Source organism: Rhipicephalus microplus, chromosome 2 (genome assembly GCF_043290135.1).
Source record: "Rhipicephalus microplus isolate Deutch F79 chromosome 2, USDA_Rmic, whole genome shotgun sequence".
Lineage (NCBI taxonomy): Eukaryota > Metazoa > Arthropoda > Arachnida > Ixodida > Ixodidae > Rhipicephalus > Rhipicephalus microplus.
The window spans coordinates 218,204,308-218,230,209 of record NC_134701.1 but is presented as its reverse complement, the minus strand read 5'-3'; the positions used below and the strand labels follow the sequence as shown (position 1 = coordinate 218,230,209).

The 25,902-nt window shown below is 44.7% G+C and overlaps 1 protein-coding gene across 3 annotated transcripts in view; it reads left to right on the top strand.

The window, feature by feature from the left end:
- Window positions 1-25,902, top strand: part of LOC142774965 (cell adhesion molecule Dscam1-like) — a 492,538-nt gene that overhangs the window by 466,394 nt on the left and 242 nt on the right. The window contains exons 18-26 of one of the 3 annotated variants that reach the window (XM_075876112.1): window positions 883-981; window positions 4,010-4,195; window positions 5,842-6,141; window positions 8,583-8,768; window positions 11,192-11,511; window positions 15,904-15,976; window positions 18,626-18,649; window positions 18,796-18,859; window positions 25,187-25,305. In XM_075876112.1, the coding sequence (XP_075732227.1) occupies window positions 883-981; window positions 4,010-4,195; window positions 5,842-6,141; window positions 8,583-8,768; window positions 11,192-11,511; window positions 15,904-15,976; window positions 18,626-18,649; window positions 18,796-18,859; window positions 25,187-25,305 (1,371 nt within the window). Of the gene's footprint in view, window positions 1-882; window positions 982-4,009; window positions 4,196-5,841; window positions 6,142-8,582; window positions 8,769-11,191; window positions 11,512-15,900; window positions 15,977-18,625; window positions 18,650-18,795; window positions 18,860-25,186; window positions 25,306-25,902 lie in introns of those variants that run through there. The other 2 variants (XM_075876103.1, XR_012886599.1) reach the window with 2 other exon arrangements.

Genomic DNA, 25,902 nt, shown 5'->3' with positions numbered 1-25,902 from the left:
TCATACACTGGTGACGAGGCGAAAGCAATAGATATGAAGCTGGCTGCTTCCCACTATTTTCGATAAGTATACATGAATCTTCAGAGAACATATTTACGAATGGTTCGTGTTTACGGTGTAGGTCAATCGTATCTCGAATGCAGACGTTCTTAGGAAACCTCGCTAAAAAACCAGGCCTCGAAATCCTTTGAACGACATTGAGAAAAAGGACAGGCAGTGAAAATCATCGCGAAACACATGAACAGACAAAAAATCTAGTGGGAGTATATAATTAATTAATAAATACAAAACTTGGGTTATCTGTTCACTGTGGTAAATAACTTTACCACTTCTTTTTGCAATGCTTATTATACCTCATTTTAAAGAAGGTATCGTCTGTTGTGCCATCACAGTGTGACCCTGTTGGGAGTCTTTTACTTCGCGCTATCACCATATTCACTGGGCTAGTCACTATGTATTTGTAAATCAACAGCACACTTCCTGAGGTAGTATTGGCCTTCACGTAAAAAAATAATAATGAACACAGAAATTTTTGTTTCATTCCTATGCATCGGTAATTTCGTTGTGTACGTAGTCGTCACTCTCCTTTTTTTTTAGATCAATGGTGCTATAATCTCGACTCGTAAAGGAACCCCTGTATGCTGCAACCTATGTAAAATAGAAACATTTTCCCCTTTTTTTTTTTGGTACCTTTCAATTATTCACATATTCATCAGACAACATTATATTTCTCACGAGAATCAAATCACGATTGCACAAAGAGTAGAAATGTTCGTATGCAGAGGGTTCGCACAATATTCACATTTTCACTTTCAAACTGCTTCGTCGTTGTCGTTATGGTGCAAAAATTTACATCTCATCAGTTCCTGTCTGTGTCCACAGATCCCCCACCGGCACCGCAGCTGTTCGTCACTTCGAAGTCGTCCTCCACGCTCGAGCTGCAATGGAAATTCACCGAGGCTACGGAAACACCTATTACAGGTTGGCACCACCACATTATTAAACTTCTATTCACGCTTATTTCAATGGGAAAAAGATATTTTTTAGCTTGCCTGGTTTATGCTACTTCTCATTCCATTTACTGTGGGGCCCTGCTTGTACTCTGTACAGCTTTCCCTTCTTCTATTCACCTCCTTTTTTTTCTTTGATGCTCACGCTGTGGGAATACAACTATTTTACAGCTACTACACACGAAGCGTCACTGCTGTGTCCGTGTCTCCGCCACACCTATTGTTTAGCTCATTCTGTAAGCTACAGACATGGACGGTCACACAGACGGACGCATGGACGGATGGAAGCAAGAACGAATGGATGGACGAATGCTTCGCCCCACTCTCCATCATTGACTCCGTGGATACGCTGCCAATTTTTTTTTTTCCTGCAGACAGCGTCGAGACCTTCAGATCAAGCTTACATGCAGTTACCTTCATGTAGAAGTTGCTACCATCAATCATGTAGTATCACGATACCTTCAAGATGTTGACTATCAAACGTTCCTATTGCCAGCTCCGGCTCCTGTGCTCGTCTTTTCCTGAGACTTGGGCGGCTCCGGTCCGGACTCGTTGCCCCAAAGTCACCACAGTGGTGGCAGCGGTGGGAAGCTGTGACACCCGTTTCGCAACAATGGCGAAATGCCTCTGGCACGTGGTGTAACGCCTCTTTAGCTTTCGCACAACCCGAATAAAAACAGAAGGTTGGCTGTTCGTTCGCAATACTGCTATTTACAGTGACCTTGTACGTACTTCGGCGGCGACGATGTTTAGCGGAAGTACGCCAAAATATTCATAGAGGCGCCTATCTTTCACTGCAGAAAATACGCCCTATTGTCTGGAATCACCTCGATGAGCAGCTGGAAACACGCGGCGAAGAAGCTTTCCCTCGACGATGGTACACACGTTTCTTCAGAGTAAGGAATAAACAGCTGCAGTTTTCAGTTGTTCCGTACTAACGAAGCACCCACTCTAGTACATATACATGCGTGACATTCTTTGTAGCTTGAACAATTCTATCCATTTGCGACCCCCTGCCTGACCTTTCATTTGGTATCACGAAAAGTGAATTGACAATGAAGGTAAATGACACGTCCAAACCTGATAACCATAATATGCATTTGATGTAAAACATGACTACATGTTACGCTCATAGCGTTCTCGTGGCCGTTTCACCAGTTCCACATATACCGAATTTGGTATTATGTGACGTGAATGGACAATGACTGTAAATGACACGTCCAAATATGATAATCATGATATGGATTTCATGCAAAACATGACTACGTGCAACGCTCATAGCACCTATCATCCTTCCTCATTCGTGCTTCGCATATCATCGATTCCTACTGTACGCGGGATCTGCCGTTCTTTTTTTCTTTTTTTTTTTGTGAGGGGAGCGGGCACACCCGCGCATGCGCCCGCGGCGACGAGAACAGCGGCAACGCCTGCACGTGGAGTCAAGGCCCGCCTGCCTGCCTCGCACTCTCTCGCCTGGTGCGCCATGAGCACCACCGCCGCCGCTTCGCGCTTCGTCGGTGGCGGGGCTGCCGTGGAAGATGCATGCTCGTACCAAAACCCCAAAATGCGGAGCAAAATTCCTAGATCGCCGTGGCGAAAATTTGTTATATCAAGGTTGTCTCCCGCTGTTGCTTCGTTACATAGAGGTCGCAAATACATGTGGTTCTATTGAGCAACGGCGGGAAATAGAAGCACTTCGTTATATCGAGGAATCAGTTATATGGAGGTTCGTTATAAGCAGGTTTAACTGTATTAATTGTAGTTCATCTGATACGGGGCCTTATCAGTGGCTAACCTGGTGCAATACACATGCCTTAACTATATCATCGCACGTAACGCCAAGCGTACATGGAGGTTGTTGCTCATCACCACCCTCATATTCCTTCAACAACGGCTTGATAGACTCTGGCCACGGCACAGAAAGACCAAAGATGCACTTTTTTTTTCAAGGAATCGTGAGACATACATGCGTAGTTCTGACAATCTTAGAAAAAAAGATGTATTTGCTGTTTTACGTGTAAATGTTGTTATTGCCTACACTGACTCATCTTTTACAGCGACGCTGTGTGTGGCTATCGGTGAGACAATTTGGCCGCGCGTGAGTGCGCAGCAACTCTATAACAAATGCTGCAATGAATCTGTCCCCAAGAAACTGCAATGAATGCGCGGCTTCGAAGGGCCTCCGGGATTGCGCTAGTTTTTCTTCAGAATTTGTCTTCAACTGGAGATGAGACCTGTCGCAGCATGAGTCACCCCTTATAAAACCCGGTGTTTCTAATATCCTTTAGGCTAATATCAACATCAGCAAAGTTTCAAGCACGCATCTCTAAAGTGTGGGGATAGCGTAATCATAAGATACAAGATAAGATACTTATAATTAATCCCTTCCCCCAGTGCAGGGTAGTGAACGGAACGTGCGAATGGTTAAACCTCCGTCCCTGCCTGAGCGGAAAGCAGAGGCTCTCTTGTGCAAGTAACTTTCAAGTTGGTTCCTCATATATCTGTGCTACACTGACGCTCGTTTGAGTGATCGTTCATCGTGGTGGTAACAGGGGTTATGGTGCTTAGCTGCTGACCCGAAAGCCACGGTTCTGTTTCTGCCTTGGTGGTCACATTTCGGCAAAAGCATAATGCGAGAGGCCCGTGTACTGTGCAATGTCGGTGCCCGTTAGGAACACCAGATTGTCGAAATTTATAGAGCTCATCACTACGACGCGCCTCATAATCACATCATGATTTCGGCACGCAAACTCCAAGCATATTTTCTGTTCTGTACTTCATAATTCTTGGCATTTGTTATCACGAAAGTGCACACGTGAAATTGTGGTAATCAAGTCTTATCATTAAGGCTAAAGTCACTCCACAGGTACTGCACGTTCACCAGGAGTGATTAAGCGCGATGTGAAAAGGGTCCCTAATCGTGGCTCAATTTCTCCATTGTATGATTCTGTGCATCACGAAGGCTGACAGTCGCGTCTTATGCGCGTCATGCGTTCCAGGGTACGTGGTGCATTACAAGAGCGAATACGGAGAGTGGCAAGAGACGCAAGTCAACTCAAAGTTGAACAAACACCTTCTGACGAACCTCGTTTGCGGCCACCACTACCAGATTACCGTCACCGCCTTCAACTCTGCAGGGAGAGGAGCACCCAGTGATACTGTCAGCGCCGAGACGACAGGAAGAGGTGAGACGCCTAGCGACATAATTATTCTATTGCAACCAATGTTCACGAAACTTATTTTTCTATGATGAGGGCTTCATGAATGCACGGCTCTTGGGCACTGGCCAGTCGTGGGATAACAAAGCGGAAGATGCTGAGAAGTCCCATCGGCAACTTGCCAATGTGGCAAATCTTGCGTGAATAATTTGGTTTCTCTTTTACTCGAACCTACTGTCACTTCAACCGTGTGAACAAGTTGAACGTTATGAGCGAACGAATGAATGAGTAATACTCCGATCATCTACTGCAGCACACCAAGCAAGAAAAAAATGCAAAGTTAAAGCAGGGTTGTGTAAAAATACAGTTTTTAAAGGGATCAAAAAGCACTTTTTGGAGTAGTCATTGAATGACCTCGGTATCAAAGTTTATCTCACTAATCGATTTTCACCAAGATTTCTCGAACCCATTGAGACCAAGCGGACTGACCAGGGTTTGTCACGTGCTTCAAATACTTTTTCCCTTCCCTTGTCCCGACGAGCACATTGGAAGTTAAGGAGGGATGAATGGCGCGGAGAAAAGAAGTTACGTGAGCGAGCGTGATGAAACGCGATCGCTTTCTCGCGTTGGGATTCCTGTGCGCCAGTCTGGCTCACTCTTTAATATTGTGGCTCACTCTTTAGCGCTGGCAACCCGCGGAAAGAAGTGCATCTAATCCAAACGTCAATCTTGTTACATGCCTGCTATTCACCAATAGTGTATACTATCTGCTGTTCGACGTCAAACAGCTGATGCTATAGCAGCTCCTAAGAGAGAGCGCAGAATCGTCAGTATAAAAGGAGAGCGCCTGAGAAAATGGTAACTTCGCGCTCCGCTTGTAGGTTTTCCTTGTCGCGCATGACTGCAAGGTTTGTCTCAGATGTTCATATATTAGTGTCTGTCATAGGCGTGCGCATGGGGGAGGGGCCGTGGGCGCCCCCCCCCCCTAGTCACATATGAGGGAGGGGGCAGGCATGCTTCGACTTAATAGTGAGGGGTGAAATGGACCTTCGCTTTGTTCCCCTCTCCTGAAGGGGAACCTTGTGCCCGCCTATGAAGGGTGCGATGTAATACATCGCTGCGTTACAACGGGCACGAACATAATACGCCTATGTTACTTTCATGTTTCTAACGCAATGCAAGCTGAGTCTTTTACTCATATCTAATAAGTGAAGTGACGTGTTTGTTTGCGGTTTCAAAAAAAAGTGTCATCATTTTAGCTTGACAACACCATTCTTTGCTTCCTATAGAGATACGCATATCATACCCGTGTTTATATATGTGTTGGCTTCGTGAACCACACGCCCGTTCTCTACTAGACTTCATACATGAAGAAAATTTATATGTGTATTTTTGAAAATTATTATGCCTAGGGGCAGACTTTCAAAATAAAAAATTAGTTATTATAATAAGTTTTTATATCATGTTTGTGTCCGTGAGAACTGTACCTCTCTCCTTTCTCCTTGTTCTCTTCTCTTTCTTTTTTTTTGCACTTTGTTTCTACCGCGAAACAAACAATCCTGAAAACTGCAAGAATTAGACAAACGAACCAACATAAACTAATAATAGTCAAGGAATTAGTGCTGCCTCTCAACCATAACCTTTTGTTTTTCATCTTCCTACTCGGTCCTCAGGGCCCATCCCCCCTCAGGACAAGATGCAGAACGTCGTCACCGCCAATTCAACGTGCATCTCCGTGAACCTGGATGGTTGGAGCGACGGCGGCTGTCCCATCACCTCGTTTGTACTGCAGTACAAGCCTCACATGCAGCAGGACTGGATCCTTCTCTCCAACAACATACAGATGGCCCAGTCTCCCGTCACCTTGACCGACCTGGCACCGGGCACGTGGTACGACATCATGGTGTCCGCCTACAACGATGCCGACGCCAACGAAGTCGAGTACCGCGTCGCCACGCTCACACTCAGCGGAGGTGAGTGACCACTCGATCACCAGGCGATGCACATGCAAACGCCTCGCTTATAAACAAAACGCGGGCGTCATACCACCCTAACACAGTGATCTCTCACTTGAGAGAACCTCAAGGCGCCCAAGGAAACAGTTCTCCTAATTTCAAGTTAACTAAATTGAATATTCACTAGAATATGGAACTGCGTTGTAGACTGCAGATATCGAGTCAAAAGGGAAATGAAATTTATTTTGAAAAAGAGTCTGCCATTTTCGTTATGACAGGTGCACTTAAAGCACAAGACAAGACAAAGTTGTCCAAAGAGTCTATGTTTTCTGTGCACTGCCTGTGCCGCAGCCCATAGCAGTATAACGAATTCTTGCGACTTTCTGATATATCCTACAGCCTTGGCTTAAGATACCGATATATAATGTGCCTCAGCCATTACAACTTGTTCATCACACTCTTCTTCTTCTGGTTCCGGACGAACAGGGAAATCAGTTTTCAAGTCTAATAGTTCTCAGTAGCTACTGCACATGCGGCTTGGTTTCGTCTCCTGCACGGCCGATTTGCCTGTGTGACGCTTAATGCACAAGCGATGGTGCACTGCAACCGACAGATGGGCTTTCGGGGGGTGGCACGCATCGACTATGCCAGGGCTGAAGAGCGCAAAACTGCATTGAGGTAATCTCAAAAAGAAGCCCCGGTCCACACACCAAGTTTGTTCAAACTGAAATATTCACTATATAGAAATTCATTTTACTGAAGGATTTTTACATAGAATGCACATAAAAACCACAAGGCATTCGAAAAGTTCGTTATTCTGAAATAGTCTTTAAACTGACGTTTGTGCAATTGAGAGTTACTGAAATACGCGTTTTAAGCAATAAAAATAGGATTGATTGATTTGATATGTGGAGTTTAACATCCCAAAACCACTATATGATTATGAGAGACGCCGTTGTGGAGGGCTCCGGAAATTTTGACCACCTGGGGTTCTTTAACGTGCACTCAAATCTGAGCACACGGGCCTACAACATTTCCGCCTCCATCGGAAATGCAGCCGCCGCAGCCGGGAGTCGATCCCGCGACCTGCGGGTCAGCAGCCGAGTACCTTGGCCACTAGACTGCCGCGGCGGGGCAATACAAATAGGAAGACTGTTTAAACAAGACAGTGTTTTTGTGTGTTTGTCGTGTTTTTTTAGTTCAATGCTATGTTCAAAATGCGTGTAAATGCCCAGGGACTCTTGTGTCAACCTTGGTGAACTCCTCTGTAGAGCGTGACCGTCTCAAGTGTGTAAACATTTATTGCGCGTGAACCCTGCTGTTGCGCAGGCAATTATTGGCTCGCGCAGCAATATTGTCCCTTTTGTAGCACTGGTATGACTCGGTATGTGGATGCCCACTGACATATAAATAATGAAGTACTGGGATTAGATTTGTGAATGTTTATTCATGAGTAAATTTTGTACTGTTTTATAATCATTCACCACATTACGTATAATATTATTATGTGAAGGAACAGAAGTTGCCGGATCCACACCTTTATGCCTATACCTTTCATTAATCACACTTAACTAAAAAATAGATGGTAGTTAACAGGAAGCCGTTAACAAAACTCAATCAAGAGACGTACTTAGAGACAGCTAACCGTTGACAAAAACACCACATTACACCCGATTTCATGTTAAGATAAAGTTCGCTGAACAACATAAAAGCTCTTTGAAATTCATGCATAATTTTTGTGGCAACAACTTCCTGTACGTTTCAACAAAAAATTTTTCATTAAAACTTTGACGAGAACACCTTCATGATCTACGAAAAATGCCCCATAGTTGCATTTTTTCTAGCTTATCACAAATAGAATGAACTAAACAAGGGCAGGCCTACTGAGAAAGTCAAACAAAAATAGAACGCACCAGTCCTTTCGCCATTTTATGACGTAGCGAAAATCACACGTGTGCCATATATGAATCATATTGGCGCTTATTTCCTGAATGCTCAAAAACAATCGCCGGAAATCGTCACCGTGTATGTGTCTCTCTCGTAACCTCAGCCTTTCGCAGTGTGGTCATTTTACCGTGATTTACCGAGTCCTCCAAGTCTGAGACCTTGTTAGCTATGCTATAATAGCGTAGAAAGCGGCGTCTTGAGCTTAAAAAGAAGCAAGTTTTCCTGATGCTAATACCTATTCCCCCGAAAAATTCAGTCTTGCGCGCTATGACGTTGAGTGCATTGCGTAAATAGACACAGTAAAATTTCTGCCACTCGTGGAAGGAAAGAGATAATGAGATTCTTGTGATAGGGCAAAAGTGGGTAAGCGAAAATTGCATAGTCTACATCTGTCTCTCGTCGGTGAGGACATCCCAACCGCTATGCACGGGAAGAGAGATGGGAATAAAGAAAGATGCTTGGTGAAATTAAGACGGCCACATCGCTTCATTTCCATTCGTGGTCCATTGCAGCAACAGTGGCGCCCCTGGCTGCTCAGTCCCAGGAGAGCGGTGGGTCCCTGTTTCGCGACCCAGCCGTGCTGGTGCCCGTGGCGTGCGCCGTGGTCGTGGTGCTCGTCATCTGCCTCGTCGTGGGCGTCGTGATCGTGCTGCGCAGGCGCGAGAACGTCTACGACACGTGCCACACGCAGCACATATGTGAGTAGTCCGACAGCAATGATAAAAGTAACATGAACGGGATAGACATGACGCAAAAATGTCCTGTCTGGTTTCTATCCCTGATTCCCCGATAGCCTCCAGCAGTTTTACTGGTCATGCCCACGGCACTTGTCCGTAACGCGATCAATAGAAAATCCTGAGAACACCCCTTAATAATATGGCAAGCACAGACTGCTTATTCACGATCTCGTAGAACAAATTAGGAAAAACGATTTTTATATTACATTGAAGATCACGCTAGCATCGGCCGACTTACAATACCGAAAAACACGCTTCTTCAAAGTAATGTGTATGCAAAAACTCTTGTACCACAAGAAAAAAAAACAGTTTCAGATGTAAAGCAGCTTACGGCCGGGACTTGTCCCATGTCTGTCGTCGTAGCGACGCTAGTACTCTGAGCGTCTACTAGATGACTGAATGAGTGGTAGAGCGCTCGCTTCACTCCAAAGCGTGCTGTGGTATGTGGGGAGACTGCTAGCCGCGTTGACCTGCTCCGTATAATAAAAGCGAATACTTCTCTCGCTCACACACATGGCGTATAGTAGTACATGAAGACATGAGAATGAGTGCTGCCGAGACGAGGGCTCAATTGCAAAGGGGCTGATTGCGCAACCATGAACGTCTGCGGTGATGAATAAAGAGCACGTCTTCACAGAACTTTAGGTCAAACTATATGGCTGCAGCACATACTATTCAGGGTTTTCTTTACGGGGAGTTGTGTGGGATTTTTATTTTTTCAGAAAGACCGCAAAGGGCCCTCGTTCAGAAAATAAATACAATACGGTTGCCAGCCTACTGTTCTGTCAATCTGTAACTGCCACTGGCAATAAATGAGGGAGAGTAAAAGACATAAGAAATTAAAGCGGGAGGGGGGGGGGAAGGAGCTGGAAGACCTTTTCGATAAAAAAATCCGAGTAGCCACCCTACCAAGCCATGACCAAGTGCAAGGTCGCGTTAAACTAATTAATTTCTAGTTAGAAGAAAACGGTGAGTGGGTAATGCTAGAGACACATTCTCTAACCACTTGATCACTGCTGCTATCAACAGCGCCACCCATGGACCAGTTTGTCCTGCTATCTCTCGTCCTCATCATCATCCTCATTCATCATCGCTTGCACTCCCTCTCTTGTGTGTTATCACGCGATTCTTCTTCTGACACTGGTTAGAAGAGCGGAACGGCTACGCACTAGTCCGCAGTTGTCAGCCCACCGGGTGTTGCAAGCAGGTCCATTCTCGTCTCGCGGCACGTTCAGCCAGCTTGCTCAAGGCATAAGCCCAAGATACCCTAGCTGTGGGGCAGATAATTGCACACTCGCTCACATGCTCTGGCAGTATCCAGCGTTACGTGGAGCAAAAGTTCAGTACAGAGCAGGACTGGGAGAGGGCCCTTGAAAGTTTCGACCTCTCACTCTAGCTCTTCCGTCCAGGAGGCCTGCGAACTCGCTGAGGGTCTTGGTCTTCTAGTACCGGCATGGGTGCGGCCAGCAACTGTGGTGGACTCTCTTCAGGGGGTGTTTATTTGGGTTTTTCTATGACCACAAAAATTTATTTCCCCTCACTTAAAAGCTTGGAGGATGCTTGAGCTTCAACCTTCAATCGCCTTCAGCCGCGCTGCAAAGAAAGGAACATTCGTGTGCATTGCATATTGGCCGTTTTATACTATCATGTAGCTTGCCTATACGGCAAGTACAGCTGCGAAGGGCAAACTACGCCATAATTCTTCCTTTTGCCAATTTGCGAAGTACCTGCTACGTGTCCGTAAGGCGCTATATGCACCTGCGCAGCTTTGCACTTTGTAATTGGTGCGCAGCTTTAGACTACCCACCAGGAGCGCAATTCACGTGTTTTGATGCCTGGTGCGCTGCTACGGTTTTTCCACGCAAGATTTTGAGAAGACTCCTCCCACTGCAAAAAATTCTTATCGTTATTTTTTTATGAAGCAGCTTACAGAACTGCTGGGGCCTTGTTGTAAAACAAATGCTTGCCGTGCAGAAGGTTTGGGTTCAATTATCACTCGAAACAACGATTTATTTATTTATTTATTCATTTATTTTCGCTCACAGGCAATGCCAATTTTGCGCTCATTGCCAGCGATGCCAACGTCGACACCATAATTTCTGCGAAACGAGCTTTTTAACGATATTACGTTAAAACGAAGGACAAGGCGGGACGGCGAAGGATGTCAATGAGCTAGCGTTTGTTTGTCCTTTTCTTGTCCCTCGCTTCCAGTTCCACTTCTCTAACCAGCTGTAGCTATAGGAACCAATTAGGTCCATTCAATATCGTTTAGACATTTTTCTGGCATATTTTAAGCTTCGTCGAACGAAACTGTAAAAGAATAAAGAATGCGGTCGTGACGTGGTTTTAATACACCTGTAATCGCTTGCCCCTCTACCTTGCAGATTCGAGCGAGTCGGTGCGCAAGACTGATAGCATGTCCATGTCGGCCTACACCAAGGACAAGCAGCACTTCTGCGACTCGTCCGGCGACGAAGGCGCCACGCAACGCGAGCCCCTGTACTATCCGTCGCCGTACGCTACCACGCAGGTCTCGGCCGCAGCGTCGTCGGCGTTGGTCGCCGAAGAGATGTCGTCCTGCACGTCGCCCGGACGTCGGCTGGCGTCAGGCGGCGACTTCGGCGGCGGTGGTGGCACGTTGCAGCGGACGCGCTACAGCGGCAACCGAACACACCTTTACGATGTTCCACTCAGGCCCAAACAGGTACCCGAACTGCTCTGCACCAGGACGTAACCGAAAGACAATAGCCGTGGGTGTGCTACTGGTGTGTCTGCGCGCGAGCCCTGACTCGAGAGGTTGCGTTTTTTTTATTTTTATTGATGTTGAAACATGGCGTTGTTGCACGGATATTTGTATGTGTGTGGGAGGGAGGAGGGGGGGGCTCTTTTGTACGATAAAAGTTGTGCAAGGTTAGAGATCGTGTACAGTGGTTGAAAGATAGGGCGCATTTGTCATGAGCGCTAATTAAATGAATTTTTAACTCTTATTTTTTTAATTTTCTTCTCGTGTGCTGGCGAAAATGTGAGACCAAGTTTTCCGACATGTTTATTGAGATAACCGAGTGTTGTAAAGTGTGCACGACACGGCGAGGTTGTCTGTCTTTTCATCCGCCTTATCTGTTAAACTAGTACACGAGGCGACGCGTACATGCTGCTTATACGCGCCTAATGCTAATTATACTTAAGCTTCAGGTCACATTAACTAACTTGTCATCAGAGTGTGCAGTATGCGAGATAAGAAATAACACCCGCTGTCTATTCTAAACTTATAGAGAGAGGATGACGATAGTTATAGCGCGAGAACAAAACGACGACACAGAGACAAGAAGGACACGAAAGACTTGTTTCTGTGTCGTCGTTTTGTTCTCGCGCTATAACTATCGTCATGCCATACCAACTAGCCCAAGCTGCCGCACTTCTAAGTTATAGAGAGAGCTCGGGCAAGGAAGCTTGCCAGTCAGGTTTCACACCAACTGTTGAATAATATATGCATTTACGGTTTTTTTTTTTTTTAGAACTGCGTGGTGCCCGTGGTGTTGTTCATGCGAGCGTTTTCAAGACCAGTTTATTGAATAGTACGATTCACGTGGCAAAACACTTGACAGTCTTCAATATATAGAGCAACATACATGGTCATTCACCTACTTACAGTTAAATATTTTGTCGAGCCGTTCATTTGAACAGGAGGAAAACAGGTGTGATATAGACCTTTTCACAAGAGGCAATAAACGCCGCCATACTGGGCTGCCCGTGGTAGTGCAGAGGCTGACGTCACAGCCTCGGTGGTGCATTTATGGGGAGTCACACCCATTTAGCGTAACCCAGAGGGAAATATGGCGGCGCCCGGGTAGCCATCTGTGAAGAGGTCTGTAGGGACGTCGCCCACTTATATTGCGGTATGTAATATTCTGAATCTCCCGCTTTTTTTATGTCGGTGCAAAACAGATTGGTAATGCTGTGTGAGCCTGCAAAAGTCATTGTCACTACATTGAAATATTGCCATACAGCTGTCCCACAGCAGAGTTGTGGGAGCACCTCATTGGGCACCATGTTTTCTTTGGTCCATGAGAGAAATCTCGAAAAAGAGCCTTAATCGACTCAATAGTGTAGTTTTACAAAACTCTATTGGTTATTGAAGTACGTGTTGCTAGTACAGGGACAGTTACAACTTTTTCCCAGTAAACCAATCATGTGGGAGGGTCACGTGATCAGCCTAATCTAATGACACAGTGCTTGCTTCTTTCCATGCGGGGACTGCATTTTTCGAGTGGTAGGCTAGCAAATAAGGAACTGCTTTCAATACTACACAAAAATGGTTATCAGGAAAGAAAAAAAGAAAAGCGCTGACAAACTCGCAACATGGCATACTTTCTTATGTTTCCTAAATTTGAGCAAGGAATAGTATTTAGAAGTGATGAAACTGCCACTTCCGTTAAATGTTTTCTTGCTCGTTTAATGTTGGAACAGATGGTATGAAATAGGAATAAATATATACCGGTTCCTGAGTTTTCTATTTACCCGTTATAAGGGCAAGAACACGGTGGCCCACAAGCAAATCCTCTTAGCTTCTCCCCCTGTGCTCAGTCAAGTTAACTTTCAGATGCGTAACCTGTTCTAGTGTATGTTTAGATCAATTTATGAACACAAGATTCACATCCTATGTTTATATGTACATTTATTCAAATAACTCTGGTAGAGGTGTTTTGAAGATGCACATTTTGCATTCATTGTACATTGCATTGGGCGCTGAGCAATGTCCAGGTGAGTGTTGGATACTACGGCGTTCATTGTTTATGAATTTTTACATAAGCGATGTCTCTCTAATGCACAGATATTCCTACTGTAGACGATGGTGAAGTTGAGTATATTATTAGTGCCGGAAACTTTTTGAATGCAAAAAGCAGCAGTAAGAGGTGAATTCACCTTAAGGGAAATCATTTTAGTGGGGCTGTATTACAGCATCCAAAGAAATTTTATTATTTGAAAAGCTTGTAAGGAACCAAATAACAAACTGAGTTTTGGTAAAAAGAAATAAGGTGAAAGAGGCTACCGATGCAACCGAAGCACTTGTAAGTATTCGTACGTTAGTCTTCTTTTGTAAGTCATCTGCAAAATAGTGATTGATGTCGAGTTAAGATGCACGCAGTATGAATGTTGTATTATTTTTTGTTAAGGTTAATCTTGGTATCTACCAGGCAGCACATAGGGTTATACAGATTTACACTTCGTACTTGCGCTCACATGTTAATTGTGGCCATACTATCGTGATATAAACGCAGTTTTTTTGAAGCGTATGCTCAATGCAATTGTCGCCATCAACTGCATTTCTCTGAGTAACATACAGTTATACGCCAATGTCGTGCCTTTTATGTGAGGGATGAACAGTGTCTATGTGTATGCCTGCCATTACTACCAGCGTACTTGTTTGTCCAAAACGCGATAGCTTCACAAATAACACTTGGTTGTATCTGTCGAGAAGTCTGGATTCACACTAAGGACGGGTTATATGTGAACTGTTAGTAATGTATAGCTTTGTGGTGAGAGCGATTGCTGGTATGACTGAGGGGAAAACGATTCACTGGAATTTTTAATCTGGTATCAATCTATAGACATATTTGGTATCAATCCATCTGATATGTCTATGGCTAGTTTTAGGTCTCTGCCATGATTGCTAGAGAAAACACGCAGAAAAATACACAATATTACCAAAAAATGCGCTAGGATTTATGGCTCCCTGCAGAGCCTTACTAACTTTCAAGTGTTCACGTATTGCGGCATAATCGGCGTCATATTAGCAACTGCATTCACTTACACGTGTAGCTTTTCATGCTTGTAACAAGTGTACGTTTTCAAAAAAAATATGCGCGTTCCCTTTCCTGAAAAGTAATTCAAAGTAAGTTTTCATGGTTGCTTAAAACACACCTGCATCATGTTCCATTATCGAGACATCTGTGTGCAAACTCAGCTCGTCAACAATTCAAGGGATATCTACTTTTCTTTGCTTTTTTGTGCGTTATTTGCCACGTGGATATTTTTGATATTCTCGCTGATAATTTTTATTGCGTTGGATTTTTACGTTGCCTTGAACGTCATTCCACTTATTGGTGACTGGCATGTGCGGAGCAAACTTGAAATTGACACGCCCTATCGGTATTTCAAAGTGAGTGGGCATCGAATGAGCATAGGTCACGCATCCTTCCAGATAATGTGGGCCTCTTCTTTTTTTTTGGAAATAAATGAAATGGTGCTAAAATAGCATCGTGTGCATAAGTGTGCGTTCATAACGGACATCTTTATCTGTGACGTTATAATCAAGAATATCTCCAGTTTCTTCAAGATCGTGTCTTCTTAAAATATATGTGGCATTGTAGCATTGAACGAGCTCTTGATACCTCGACAACATTTAATGTAAAGCTAAAAGCAGTACCTTGGCATGCATATTAAGGCAATAGGACTGCATACGACGATAGCAAGATATATAAAATATACGGATCTGAGTAGATTACATGACACCAATAGATCTTGATACTTAGTTTATAAGCTACCATTCACTACTAATGAGTCAAATTGCACTGACACAATCGTAATGAAGAAGCCGTGATAATGCAACACTGATAAACTTTTCAAAATATTTCAGGAACGTGTATACAAACATTTTGCCAATCCTTCGTCAATGTCATGAAGAAGAGAGCATGCGAAGTTTGTTTTAGAGCTAGCAGTTTGGCTGTGGATACGTAAAATTAAAGCCCTTCTATGAACCAACAAGTTAACTTGAACGAGACGAAGCAAATGTGTTAATACTGCACCTCGGGCTGTGTAAAGAGGGTGTGTTACGATTTGTTTTGCATACTGTGAACATGTCGAGCGTGAAAGGAAGCAGCTGTTTCTGAAAGTGAACGTTAACATTTCAACAACTGTAATGTTTTGGTTGGCCATTCGGGGCTTACTGCATTCATCAGTTAACTTCCCCAAGACATGTCTAGAACACATGAAACTCCCATTATGTCAAGCATTAAGATCTCCGCAATCGTGCGGCACTATAGACGAGGACAGAATGGTAAATCCTAGCCGTCTGGTGTCTCCTTTGCTTCAGCAGAGTGAAGACTATACAGCTTATGCAAGGCTCTGGATGCAACCGCTTCCCACAGGGGCGTTCAGTGTAGATCAAGGTACGCTCTTTGCTTACTCCACCCACGTAGAATCCCAGCTGTAGAGCACTTTATCTCCGCTTTTGCTGTTTGTTTCCCACTTAGACGCATTTTGTCCTAGTCCTATAGTGCCGCACATGCACCATCGCTTATGGCCTTGCACAATCGAAATGTACAAGCTTACGTGCTAAAATTTCTGGTCCTATGTCAGCCGCACTTTGTTGAATCACTCGAGAGCATATCCACTCAATTTCTCTCAGGAGTACTGCACTCTTAAGCTCCCCCAACAGCTTATTTCCTGTAGCATTTTCACACTATTCTCGTCCTTTATTTTTGTTTTCCACACTGTAGCAGTTGGTAATTAGACGACCTTCGATTAGAAGATAACATGAATGCCTTTGAAAACAAGGTAACTGTATTAGTTTTACAAATGTGCAACCATTACTTTGGCACAGCCGCCGGAGGCTATAGATAACTTGTAAGATACTGTCACGGGGTCGTTGACTCTGTTGCTTGACTCCGTTGCTTGTGCCTTTGTCTAATTTATATGAAGAAGGCTTCGAAACTGGTATCGTTATTGAAAAATCGCGCTTCTAAGTCCGGAAGTATGATCCTGTAATCGTTATGGTGGTTCTCAAGTATTCTCAGATCCCTTACGTTTAGAACGGCTTTCTTTTGTCTTGTCAGTTCGGCATGCTAAAAAATCAAACGATCGAAAGAGAAAGCAAAAAGAACTGAATCGTTATTTTATCTGTGTTTAAAAGTGGCTGGAAATGCATGGCAGTTACTTAGCAGCTGTAGAATACGCGGATAAGCTTGAGGGCGTATGTTAGATTCAAAGGCACGGCAGCTTCACTTCAATGTGGCGACACTTCAATGTAAGAACGCCCTGTACCTAAATTAAGGGCATGCTAAAAAAAACACCAGGTGGACGACATCATTCAAGAATTAACCTACGCCGTACAGAATAACTACATTGTGATGTTTCTCCATGATACAACAGAGCATTATTTTTTTAATGCTTAAAAAGTGAAAAACCTCCAGGTCTGTATGGATAGCGCAGTGTACATTGCCCTTAGAACCCTTCACAAACTGTTTAGGATGCATAGTGCGAGTACAGAATCACCAAGTATACCCGCTCTGCCGTAATTCATTGTCTTTGCTTGGTGTAACGAAATACCGACTACGTGTCTGAAAGGCAGTCTGTGCACCTGCGTAGCTGCATAAATTTCTTTCTTTAATGCTTCTATGTGTTCATTAAATTGTGCTTTTCCCTTACCTAGGTTTTTTCTGTACCGTAACAACTTTCGCACGATTAAACTGTATTCACCACCCTCAAAACTGCCTGCATACACGCACTTCAGGTATAAAACGTGAAAGCTGTGTCTCCATGTCTCGTCAAGACACCAATACACAGAACCATGCCAGAGCATCATTGTGCGTATAGGAATAATTGGGGCAGCTGCAAAGCAGTGGTGCGGAAACTACGGAGCTGGTGACGTTCCCCTCCTCCGCACCCTCACTTCCAGGATACTGTGCTTTAAAAAGCTATGCTACGCCTTGCTCTTTACCCTTGCCCTTTCCCGTCTCCTCAACGGTGCTTTCGTCTACCATCCTTTATATACTAAACAAGCCTATGCTATGACTTACTCTTTCCCCTTTTCCTTTCCCATCTCCTCACATTCCCTTTGACTTCCCACCCCCTCGCTCTGCTACACATGACTAGCCTGCACTTTCTTTTTCTCTCTGTTTCTTTTTATCCTCTTGTGTGTGTCTCTCTCTCTCCCTCTCGCTATTTTCTTACCTATCTCTGTATCTCTTTCACTGTTTTTTCTTTTACTTCGTTTCTTTCTGCCAATCTTTTTCTCGTTCTCTCATGCATACCAACACAATCATCTTTCTTTCTCTCACTTTTTTTGCACAGACTCTCGCGCATCGCAACGCAGTCATTTGGTAGCCATCATCACTTGTTCTACAAGCGTGCCTGCATAGCCAAGTGGTTACGACGCTTCCCTTACGACCTTACGACTCTGTTGCGCTGGTCCGAATCTTGCCTCGTCAAATATATATATATATATATATATAAGGGAAAGAAGTGTATACCTAAGGGCTCGTTTTTCCGTGTTTTAACACAATATTAAGGAGATCTAACAGACAGTAATGCCAAGGAATGTACAGGGAAAGTTATTAGAACCAATGGAATGTAAATAAGAAGAAAGAAAAGTGGATGAAAAAATAACCAGCCGTGAGCAGGAACGGCTGCTTATTTTTTCGTCCACTTTTCTTTCTTGTATTATATATATATATATATATATATATATATATATATATATATATATATATATATATATATATATATATATATATATATATATATATAATTTATTTATTTCTCTCCGCCTCTCACTTTTTTTCCTCCTACTTGTTGCTAGGAGATGCGAGATGCCAAAAAGAGACTGTTCATGATGGTGATAATTCTCAGTGCACCACATAGTTTGTTTTTTGTTTGTTTTTTGCCGGCTTGAACAGCTCCGGTGTTACAGGTCTATTCGAAGTGTTTATGCTTAGTAGCCTGTGGCTAACATTGTATAGAGTGTCAGGCCACGTTGTCACGTGCCATGCTTGTCACGCAGTCGTCACGTGTGTTTTTTCTTTCTCTTTGTATTTAAGATGGAGAAACCGACATGTATGCAGGTAAGAAACAAAGCTGTTGTTTTCCTTTCTTCTTGGATATTTTTCTCGTGGCATGAAATGGCCTTTAGAATGGCTACTTGAACAGCGTGTTTGCATTTTATTTAGGTTTACTGTCCACTATTATACAAACAACTGTCTGTCTTCAGATTTTGTAGAGTTCGTTGGCAGTGAGACGAAGTATTCAAGGACGGGGGAAGTTCCACATTACAGGTAGGTATTCTCAGTGTGGTGTGCACGTTCGTTCATTCATTCGTTCGTACGCATGTGCGTGTGTATGAGTGAGTGTGTGTGCTTGTGTATGCATGTGTGTGTGCTTTTGCATGCATGTGTGTGTGCGTGCGTACGTATGCACACTTTTAATTCAAGGGGGGGGGGGGGGGGCTAGCGGGCGTACCTAGCTGTACGTTTAGATTATGCTATTTGCAACTGCAGCTCAAGCAGATATTAGCTATACCGGTCTGAAACCACACTTGACCCTCGAAAAATGAAAAAAATATTTGTATGTAAATATCCATGACTTTTGTACTATGTTAATTCCCATACGATGTAAGCCTACGTTGTAACCCTATCAATCGTGGCATATGAAGGTACGCACTATAACAAAATGATGATTTGTGGGGTTTAACGTCCCAAAACCACCTTATGATTATGAGAGACGCCGTAGTGGAGGGCTCCGGAAATTTTGACCACCTGGGGTTCTTTAACGTGCACCCAAATCTGAGCACACGGGCCTACGACATTTCCGCCTCCATCGAAAATGCAGCCGCCGCAGCCGGGATTTGAACCTGCGACATGCGGGTCAGCAGTCGAGTACCTTAGCCACTAGACCACCGCGGCGGGGCGCACTATAACAAAATGATCCACCATGATGTATACTTAGGAGATCCAATATATTTTTTGTTGTAGGTTTTTAAAGGGACACTAAAGAGAAACTGTGACATAATTTAGATTGATAAGCTGTACTCTCAGAACTCTAATGCCTTAAGTTTCATGTCGTAAGTCCATTATCAGCGGAGGAAATCAATGTTGAAGTTTAATTTTTAAATTGCGCACTTAAAGCTCCGCGCTTGACGTAACAAATTGCAAAATGTATTAGGGGCGAAGCTGCTTAAGCCATGCGTCCCCGATGTATGTAGTAGCAGTAGTAGTAGTAGTAGTAGTAGTAGTAGTCTTAGTAGTCGGTAGCCACCTCTCGTTTAGTCCTTGGAATGTTCGCTGAATGGCGGTACGTGTTGTCACAGGTCCCGTTAATTAGGGAGGCGATCGCCGGGCTCATTCCAAGGGCCGAAGTATCGGCCCCCGAACCGCACCACGAAAGCGTGGACAATTTAGAAGTGGTCCTTTTTGGCGAGCCAGTGGACGCCGGCTGTGGCCCAAAGAACAAGTCAGAGCCGAGAGCTGATAAACAAAACAAAATTATATTCTTCATAATGGCAGATCAAAAACAATACACAAGTATGCACACTCCACAATAGTTGAATACAATATGTCACCAATCAAACAACGTACTACACAGTACAATCAGCCACGCCCGAAACAAGGGACACAGACAACAATACGCACTACAATGCAGTCGCATGCATTGAACAACCAAGACACTTAAAGACTAAAGAGATAGAAAACCTATTCAGTCCAAAGTTCTTGGAACAAAAGCTTGGATGATACTCTTCCGAGAATCACTCACTCAAAGTCCAGCGTTGTTGTCGTTCCGCTGCCCCCGAAGTTTCTCTTCCAGGAAACCTTGCGTCTTCAATTGGCCACTCTTCAAGCTTCAAACTTCTTCGCCGGAAAAACGCTGGCTTCCCACACGCAGCTGTTGCCACGCGTCTTCGCTCGATAGCGGTAGACACACACTCTTGCCTGTAGCTCGAGTCGTCACCCCTCAGGTGGAAATCCTCTTCTTCTCCTGCTTTGTCACTACGGACAAAACCTTCGCCGACTACACGGCGGAATACCCTACGCGCTCTGGCGCTAACTTCCGTCTTCTCCTGATCTCTCATCTCGGCTGCTCTATTAAACACCTTCCGCGCGAGATTCCAAAAAGTTCTCATCATTTCGTCGGCGCGATGCGCAGCGAAGGCTGGGGGAAAGAGCGAGACGATACGGGGGCCGTCGGCGACGGATGACTCAACCCGGCATCACCACGCCCCTTTCCATCTAGAAAATTCCAGGGCTTGTTCGGCCGCCGACGCGAGGAGGTTTCGTCGGAGAACCTACGCTTCCGAGGGAGAGAGTCGCGCGCCCGGGAAGTCTTTGGATGTTTGTTTTCTTTTTTTTATCATTGACCTCACGGCGTCACTCCGGCGTTTCGTCGCGAAAATTTGGCGGCGCGCCCTTTTTGAACACTCGTTTTGTGACACTTGTATATGATGAATATATGATCAGAAGATGCGAGATGGCGGTACTTGAAGTATTCACTGGACGTACGGACAGATGCACAGACGCTAGTACGGACGCACAGACAGACAGACAGGCGGACGGACAGACAGATGCACAGACGGACGCACGGACTAGCGGACGCTACACCCCACTCATCATCATTTACTCCGTGTATATGCTGTGACTTTTTTTCGTATTTTCCTGACATCGGATCGATAAAATATTCTATAGCCTTCGCCAAAGACCACCCCGTGAAGACCCATAACGAAATTGAAGCTCTGAGGACACAGATAAAACATGTTGCCCTGACTACCCGCCACCTATAGCATCTCTATCGGCGGACAGGTCTCATGCGTCCTTTTCTGCACAGCGTGACTCTCTACACCAAGTGGCTTCACGCCTTCGGTTCCTCTATGATGCCTCAGACAGCCAGTCATCAACTTGACAATACCAAGCATCCAGAAAAAAATGGCAGATGCCACGTGCAGTGGGAATCGATGATATGCGGATCACGAATGAGAAATGTTGATATGTCACTTTAAAATCAGCACAATGTTACGAGGTGGAGGTAAATGATGCAGTACACGACTTCCGTGTCATGATTACCATGTTTGAGTATGTCGTTTGCCTTCGTCATTTATTCACGTCACGTGATACCAAATTTAGTATATGTGGAGCTAGCGAAACGGCCGCGAGCACGCTATAAGCGTGGCATGGTGTCATGTTCTTACATGACCCGCATGTCAAGATTATCATGTTTGCACCAGTCATATATTTCGTCATTCATTGACGTCACGAAACACCAAATTTGGTGAATGTGGAGCTAGCAAAACGGCCGCGAGCGCATCATGAAGGGCCCAATATACTCCAATGTAGCGTTGACACGCGCGCACGCTGGGCACAGCGACGCAACGTTAGCAAAACGCGAGCACTCTATAGTGTGATGAAAGGCGCGACCGGCGTTCGTAGGCGCGGCTCGAGAGAAACCGGCGTGAAATGCGACATGCTGCATTTCACACCGATGCGTTACCCATACAACACTGCGTCTCCTTCTTTTCATGATGGAGGGACGCCGGGCGCGCTGAAATGCGCATGCGTCAAAGCAACGCAGTGTGGCGCGCGCCTGCGAGTATATGGCAGGACCAGCGCCTGGCGTGGCAACGCGGGCGTGACGCGACGAAACGAACGCCAGCGAGCACGCGCACCGCGTCACGTTCAAATGTATTGGCGCCTCGACTGTGGCATGTAGTCATGTTTTCACATGACACGTATTTCATGATTATCTTCTTTGCACCAGTCACATACCTTCATCAATTGACGTCGCGCAGTACCGAATTTGGCATGTGAAGCTAGCGAAACGGCCGCGAGCGCATCATGAGTTTGATGTGTAGTCATGTTGTTACATGACACGCATGTCGTAATTATCATGTTTGGATGTGTCATTTACCTTTGCCATCCGTTCGCGTCGCGTAATACCGAGTTGGGTACATGTGAAGCTGGCTAAATGGCCGCGAGCGCATCATGAGCGTGGCATGTAGTCATGTTGTTACATTACATGCATCTCATGATTATCATGTTTGCACCAGTCACATACTTTCGTCATCCATTCACAAACTGTAACAGCAGATTTTGGTATATGTGACGCTACCGAAACGGCCGCGAGGGCATCATGAGCGTGGCAAGTAGTCATGTTGTTACATGACATGCATGTCATGACTTTCATGCTAGGGTCTATCGGTTGTGTGCGCCATGCAATCATGCCACACCATACCAGTTTTGCAACATGTCATGTGATCTAAACCACCGCAAGAGCTGCAGGACCATGAAATGTAAATCAAGACATTCATGACATACATGTCATGATGTTCTAGATATGACTAGTCAAATTTGTTCTTCATACAGTCATGTTATGCCATATCAAGTTTGGTATCGATACCATTATCGAAATGGCCAGGAGAACTAAAAGTTGCAGGCAGGCAGGCAGGCAGGCAAGCAGGCAGGCAAGCAGGCAGGCAGGCTCAATATCGCCGAAGTTCGCTGAGAAATGCTTCGCATTTAAAGCAATATTTGTCAACACCAGCCCGTCTTAATACCGTTCGTCTTACTTGTATTGTTCGAGAAGTACCGAGACTGCACTCACATCTACACTGATGGCTCCGTCCTGGTGAAGAGCTCAACAGTGGCGGTCGGGATTCCAACGCGCGCCACAACCATAAAATTCAGCACAGCACATGAAACAACATCAGTGACAGCAGAGCTTGCAGTGCTTCGTGCTGCGCTGTGTTTCAACAACGACGAAATGACACGACAATGGACGATCTTTTGCGACTGTAAGGCAGCACTGCAGTCACTTCTTTTACGTCTACGCCGTGGTCCACACGAAAAGTTGGTTTTCGAGATGGCAAAAATGCTGCACCACACAACAGAGAACGGGCACCACATTATATTTCAATGGCTGCCAAGTCACTGTGGAATAATCTGTAATGAACAGGCCGATCAAGCTGCCCGTACAGCCCATACAGAAGACCACGACCTGTCAATACCTCTCTTCTACGACAGACTGCTAGGAAGCTCGCCATGCTCACTCGCCAGTGCTGCATGTCACATTGGAATGAGCCTCATTTTACGTATCCAAGTTTACACTCCCATGATCCGACATTAACTTATGATTTCCAACAAGACTTCGATGAGGTTACGCTACTGTTCTGTGCAGACTGTGGTTGTGCGTTGCATTTACCCATGCGTACAAGTTCCGCGGAGGGATGGCCAACAGCACCACCTGCGTACACTGTGTAGATTAAGAGACGATTCGACACACATCCTGTGCGACTGCCCAGAATATAGAATAATGAGGCAATCTCTTTCAAGTACATTCAGCAAGTTCAATGGCAGCCTGAGTAACAGGAAAGTTGTATGCTATCGTCTAGACGCATCATTACGGAAGAAGGTCGTGCAAGCGCTAGTGAGCTTCGTGCGAACTACTGACCTGCTTGAACGACTTTGAGTGGACCAATTTCATGTGTGCGAGTGTGTGCCCATGTTTTGTTCTTATTTATTTTTTATCTCTCTCTTTTAACCCCTTACATGTCAAAGGCAGTGCAGAATGGCATACCAGAACCTAGTATCTTGTCAACCTCCCTGCCTGCCTCTTTTCTCTCTTTCTCTGTAACTTAATATTCTAAGTATATGGCCCCCACAGATGACAATGTACTTCATTTTCATCATGTAGAAGCTATGTATTACTCATTGGACGCTTTCAAAATTCAGTATGTTACGGTGTTTGGTGCGCAAACCTCATGGTGGCATCTCCATTCGCATTTTATTTTCGCGTGTTTTATCGCTCAGCAAGCATCGTGTTGCTGTAAGAGCGGCGTTTTTCGGGATTGTGAAATTGTTCTTTATACTAACACGGCAAAATCGTTCTGCTCTTTAGTGTCCCTTTAAGAGTCAAAGCCACGATGCGATTGTTGATTGATATGTGGGGTTTAACGTCCCAAAACCACCATATGATTATGAGAGACGCCGTAGTGGAGGGCTCCGGAAATTTAGACCACCTGGGGTTCTTTAACGTGCACCCAAATCTGAGCACACGGGCCTACAACATTTCCGCCTCCATCGGAAATGCAGCCGCCGCAGCCAGGATTCGAACCCGCGACCTGCGGGTCAGCAGCCGAGTACCTTAGCCACTAGACCACCGCGGCGGGGCGATGCGATTGTGCTGGTGCACGCCTTATAGTGGGGTGTTTCGGAAAATTTGACTACCTAGGGTTCTTGAAAGTGCGTGTAAGTCTAACCTGGATCTCTAGCATTTCGCCTACATCGAAAATGCGACCCCCTTGACTGTTGTGGAAACACACAACTTTCTGTTCAGCAACCGGGCACCATGACCAAAGAGGTGGACCTTTGAAGTAATATAACAATTTATACTCGAGGAAATTGTGTACATAATAAGCTCTAAGATGCGTTTTTCTATAATAAGGCAGCAAAGCTTAGCGATGTTATTTCACTAAATTTTGTCTGTTTTGTTTTCTTCCATTTATTCTTTTTTTACGGGTTCTATCAATTACTAATTTCTTTTTACCAATAAGCCTACACTGTACACTGAATAAACTTGTGAAATTGCAAGTATATCTCGCCACACATGATATTTGTGCGCAGAAGTCCAAGAAAATTTAGCAAGCAGGACGTGTTGATGAACGGGGAAGTGATGGACATGGATGAGCTCTCGGAGGCCGAATGCGACCGAGATAGACTTCGGTACCACATGTCCAATCAAAGTGAGTCTTTTTTGTGTTCCCTTTCGCAAATTCAGAACAGATGTCAGACATTTTCTGTGACACCAGTTTTGCTTTGCTAATCGAAACAACAAGGCACAAGAGGGTCAAAGAGCGAGTGTCGCAACAACTATGTGTTAGCATTTTCTCTAATTTTCAAATCATTACTTTTGCGATACAAAACTATGATATGACTGCAAAGCATGTCATAGAGGTGCTCTCCTGATTAACTGAATCAAATTCAAGTTGAAGTATCTGAATTCTGACTGATTGTACTTCTTAACATGTGTATTACTCTAACAACGGTCGACAGGCAGAAATACTATTTGTTAGACCCGCTATGTTTACAGTTCGTGAAGCTTCCAAAACATTGTATTGTAGATTGAGCACACACGCCAGTATTCAATGATTTCGGTAAGTTATACAACACCTGTTCATGACCAACAGAGAGGCTGCTTATCGCCTACCAATTTCGAAGTGAATGGTTCATCGTCATTAGGACATCAGCGGGCACTTGTTGGCAAAAAAAAAGAACAACTTAAAAACAAGAAAAGCTAAGCATATATCTATAGCTTGCATAGTTATGGTTGCCTGAGAAAC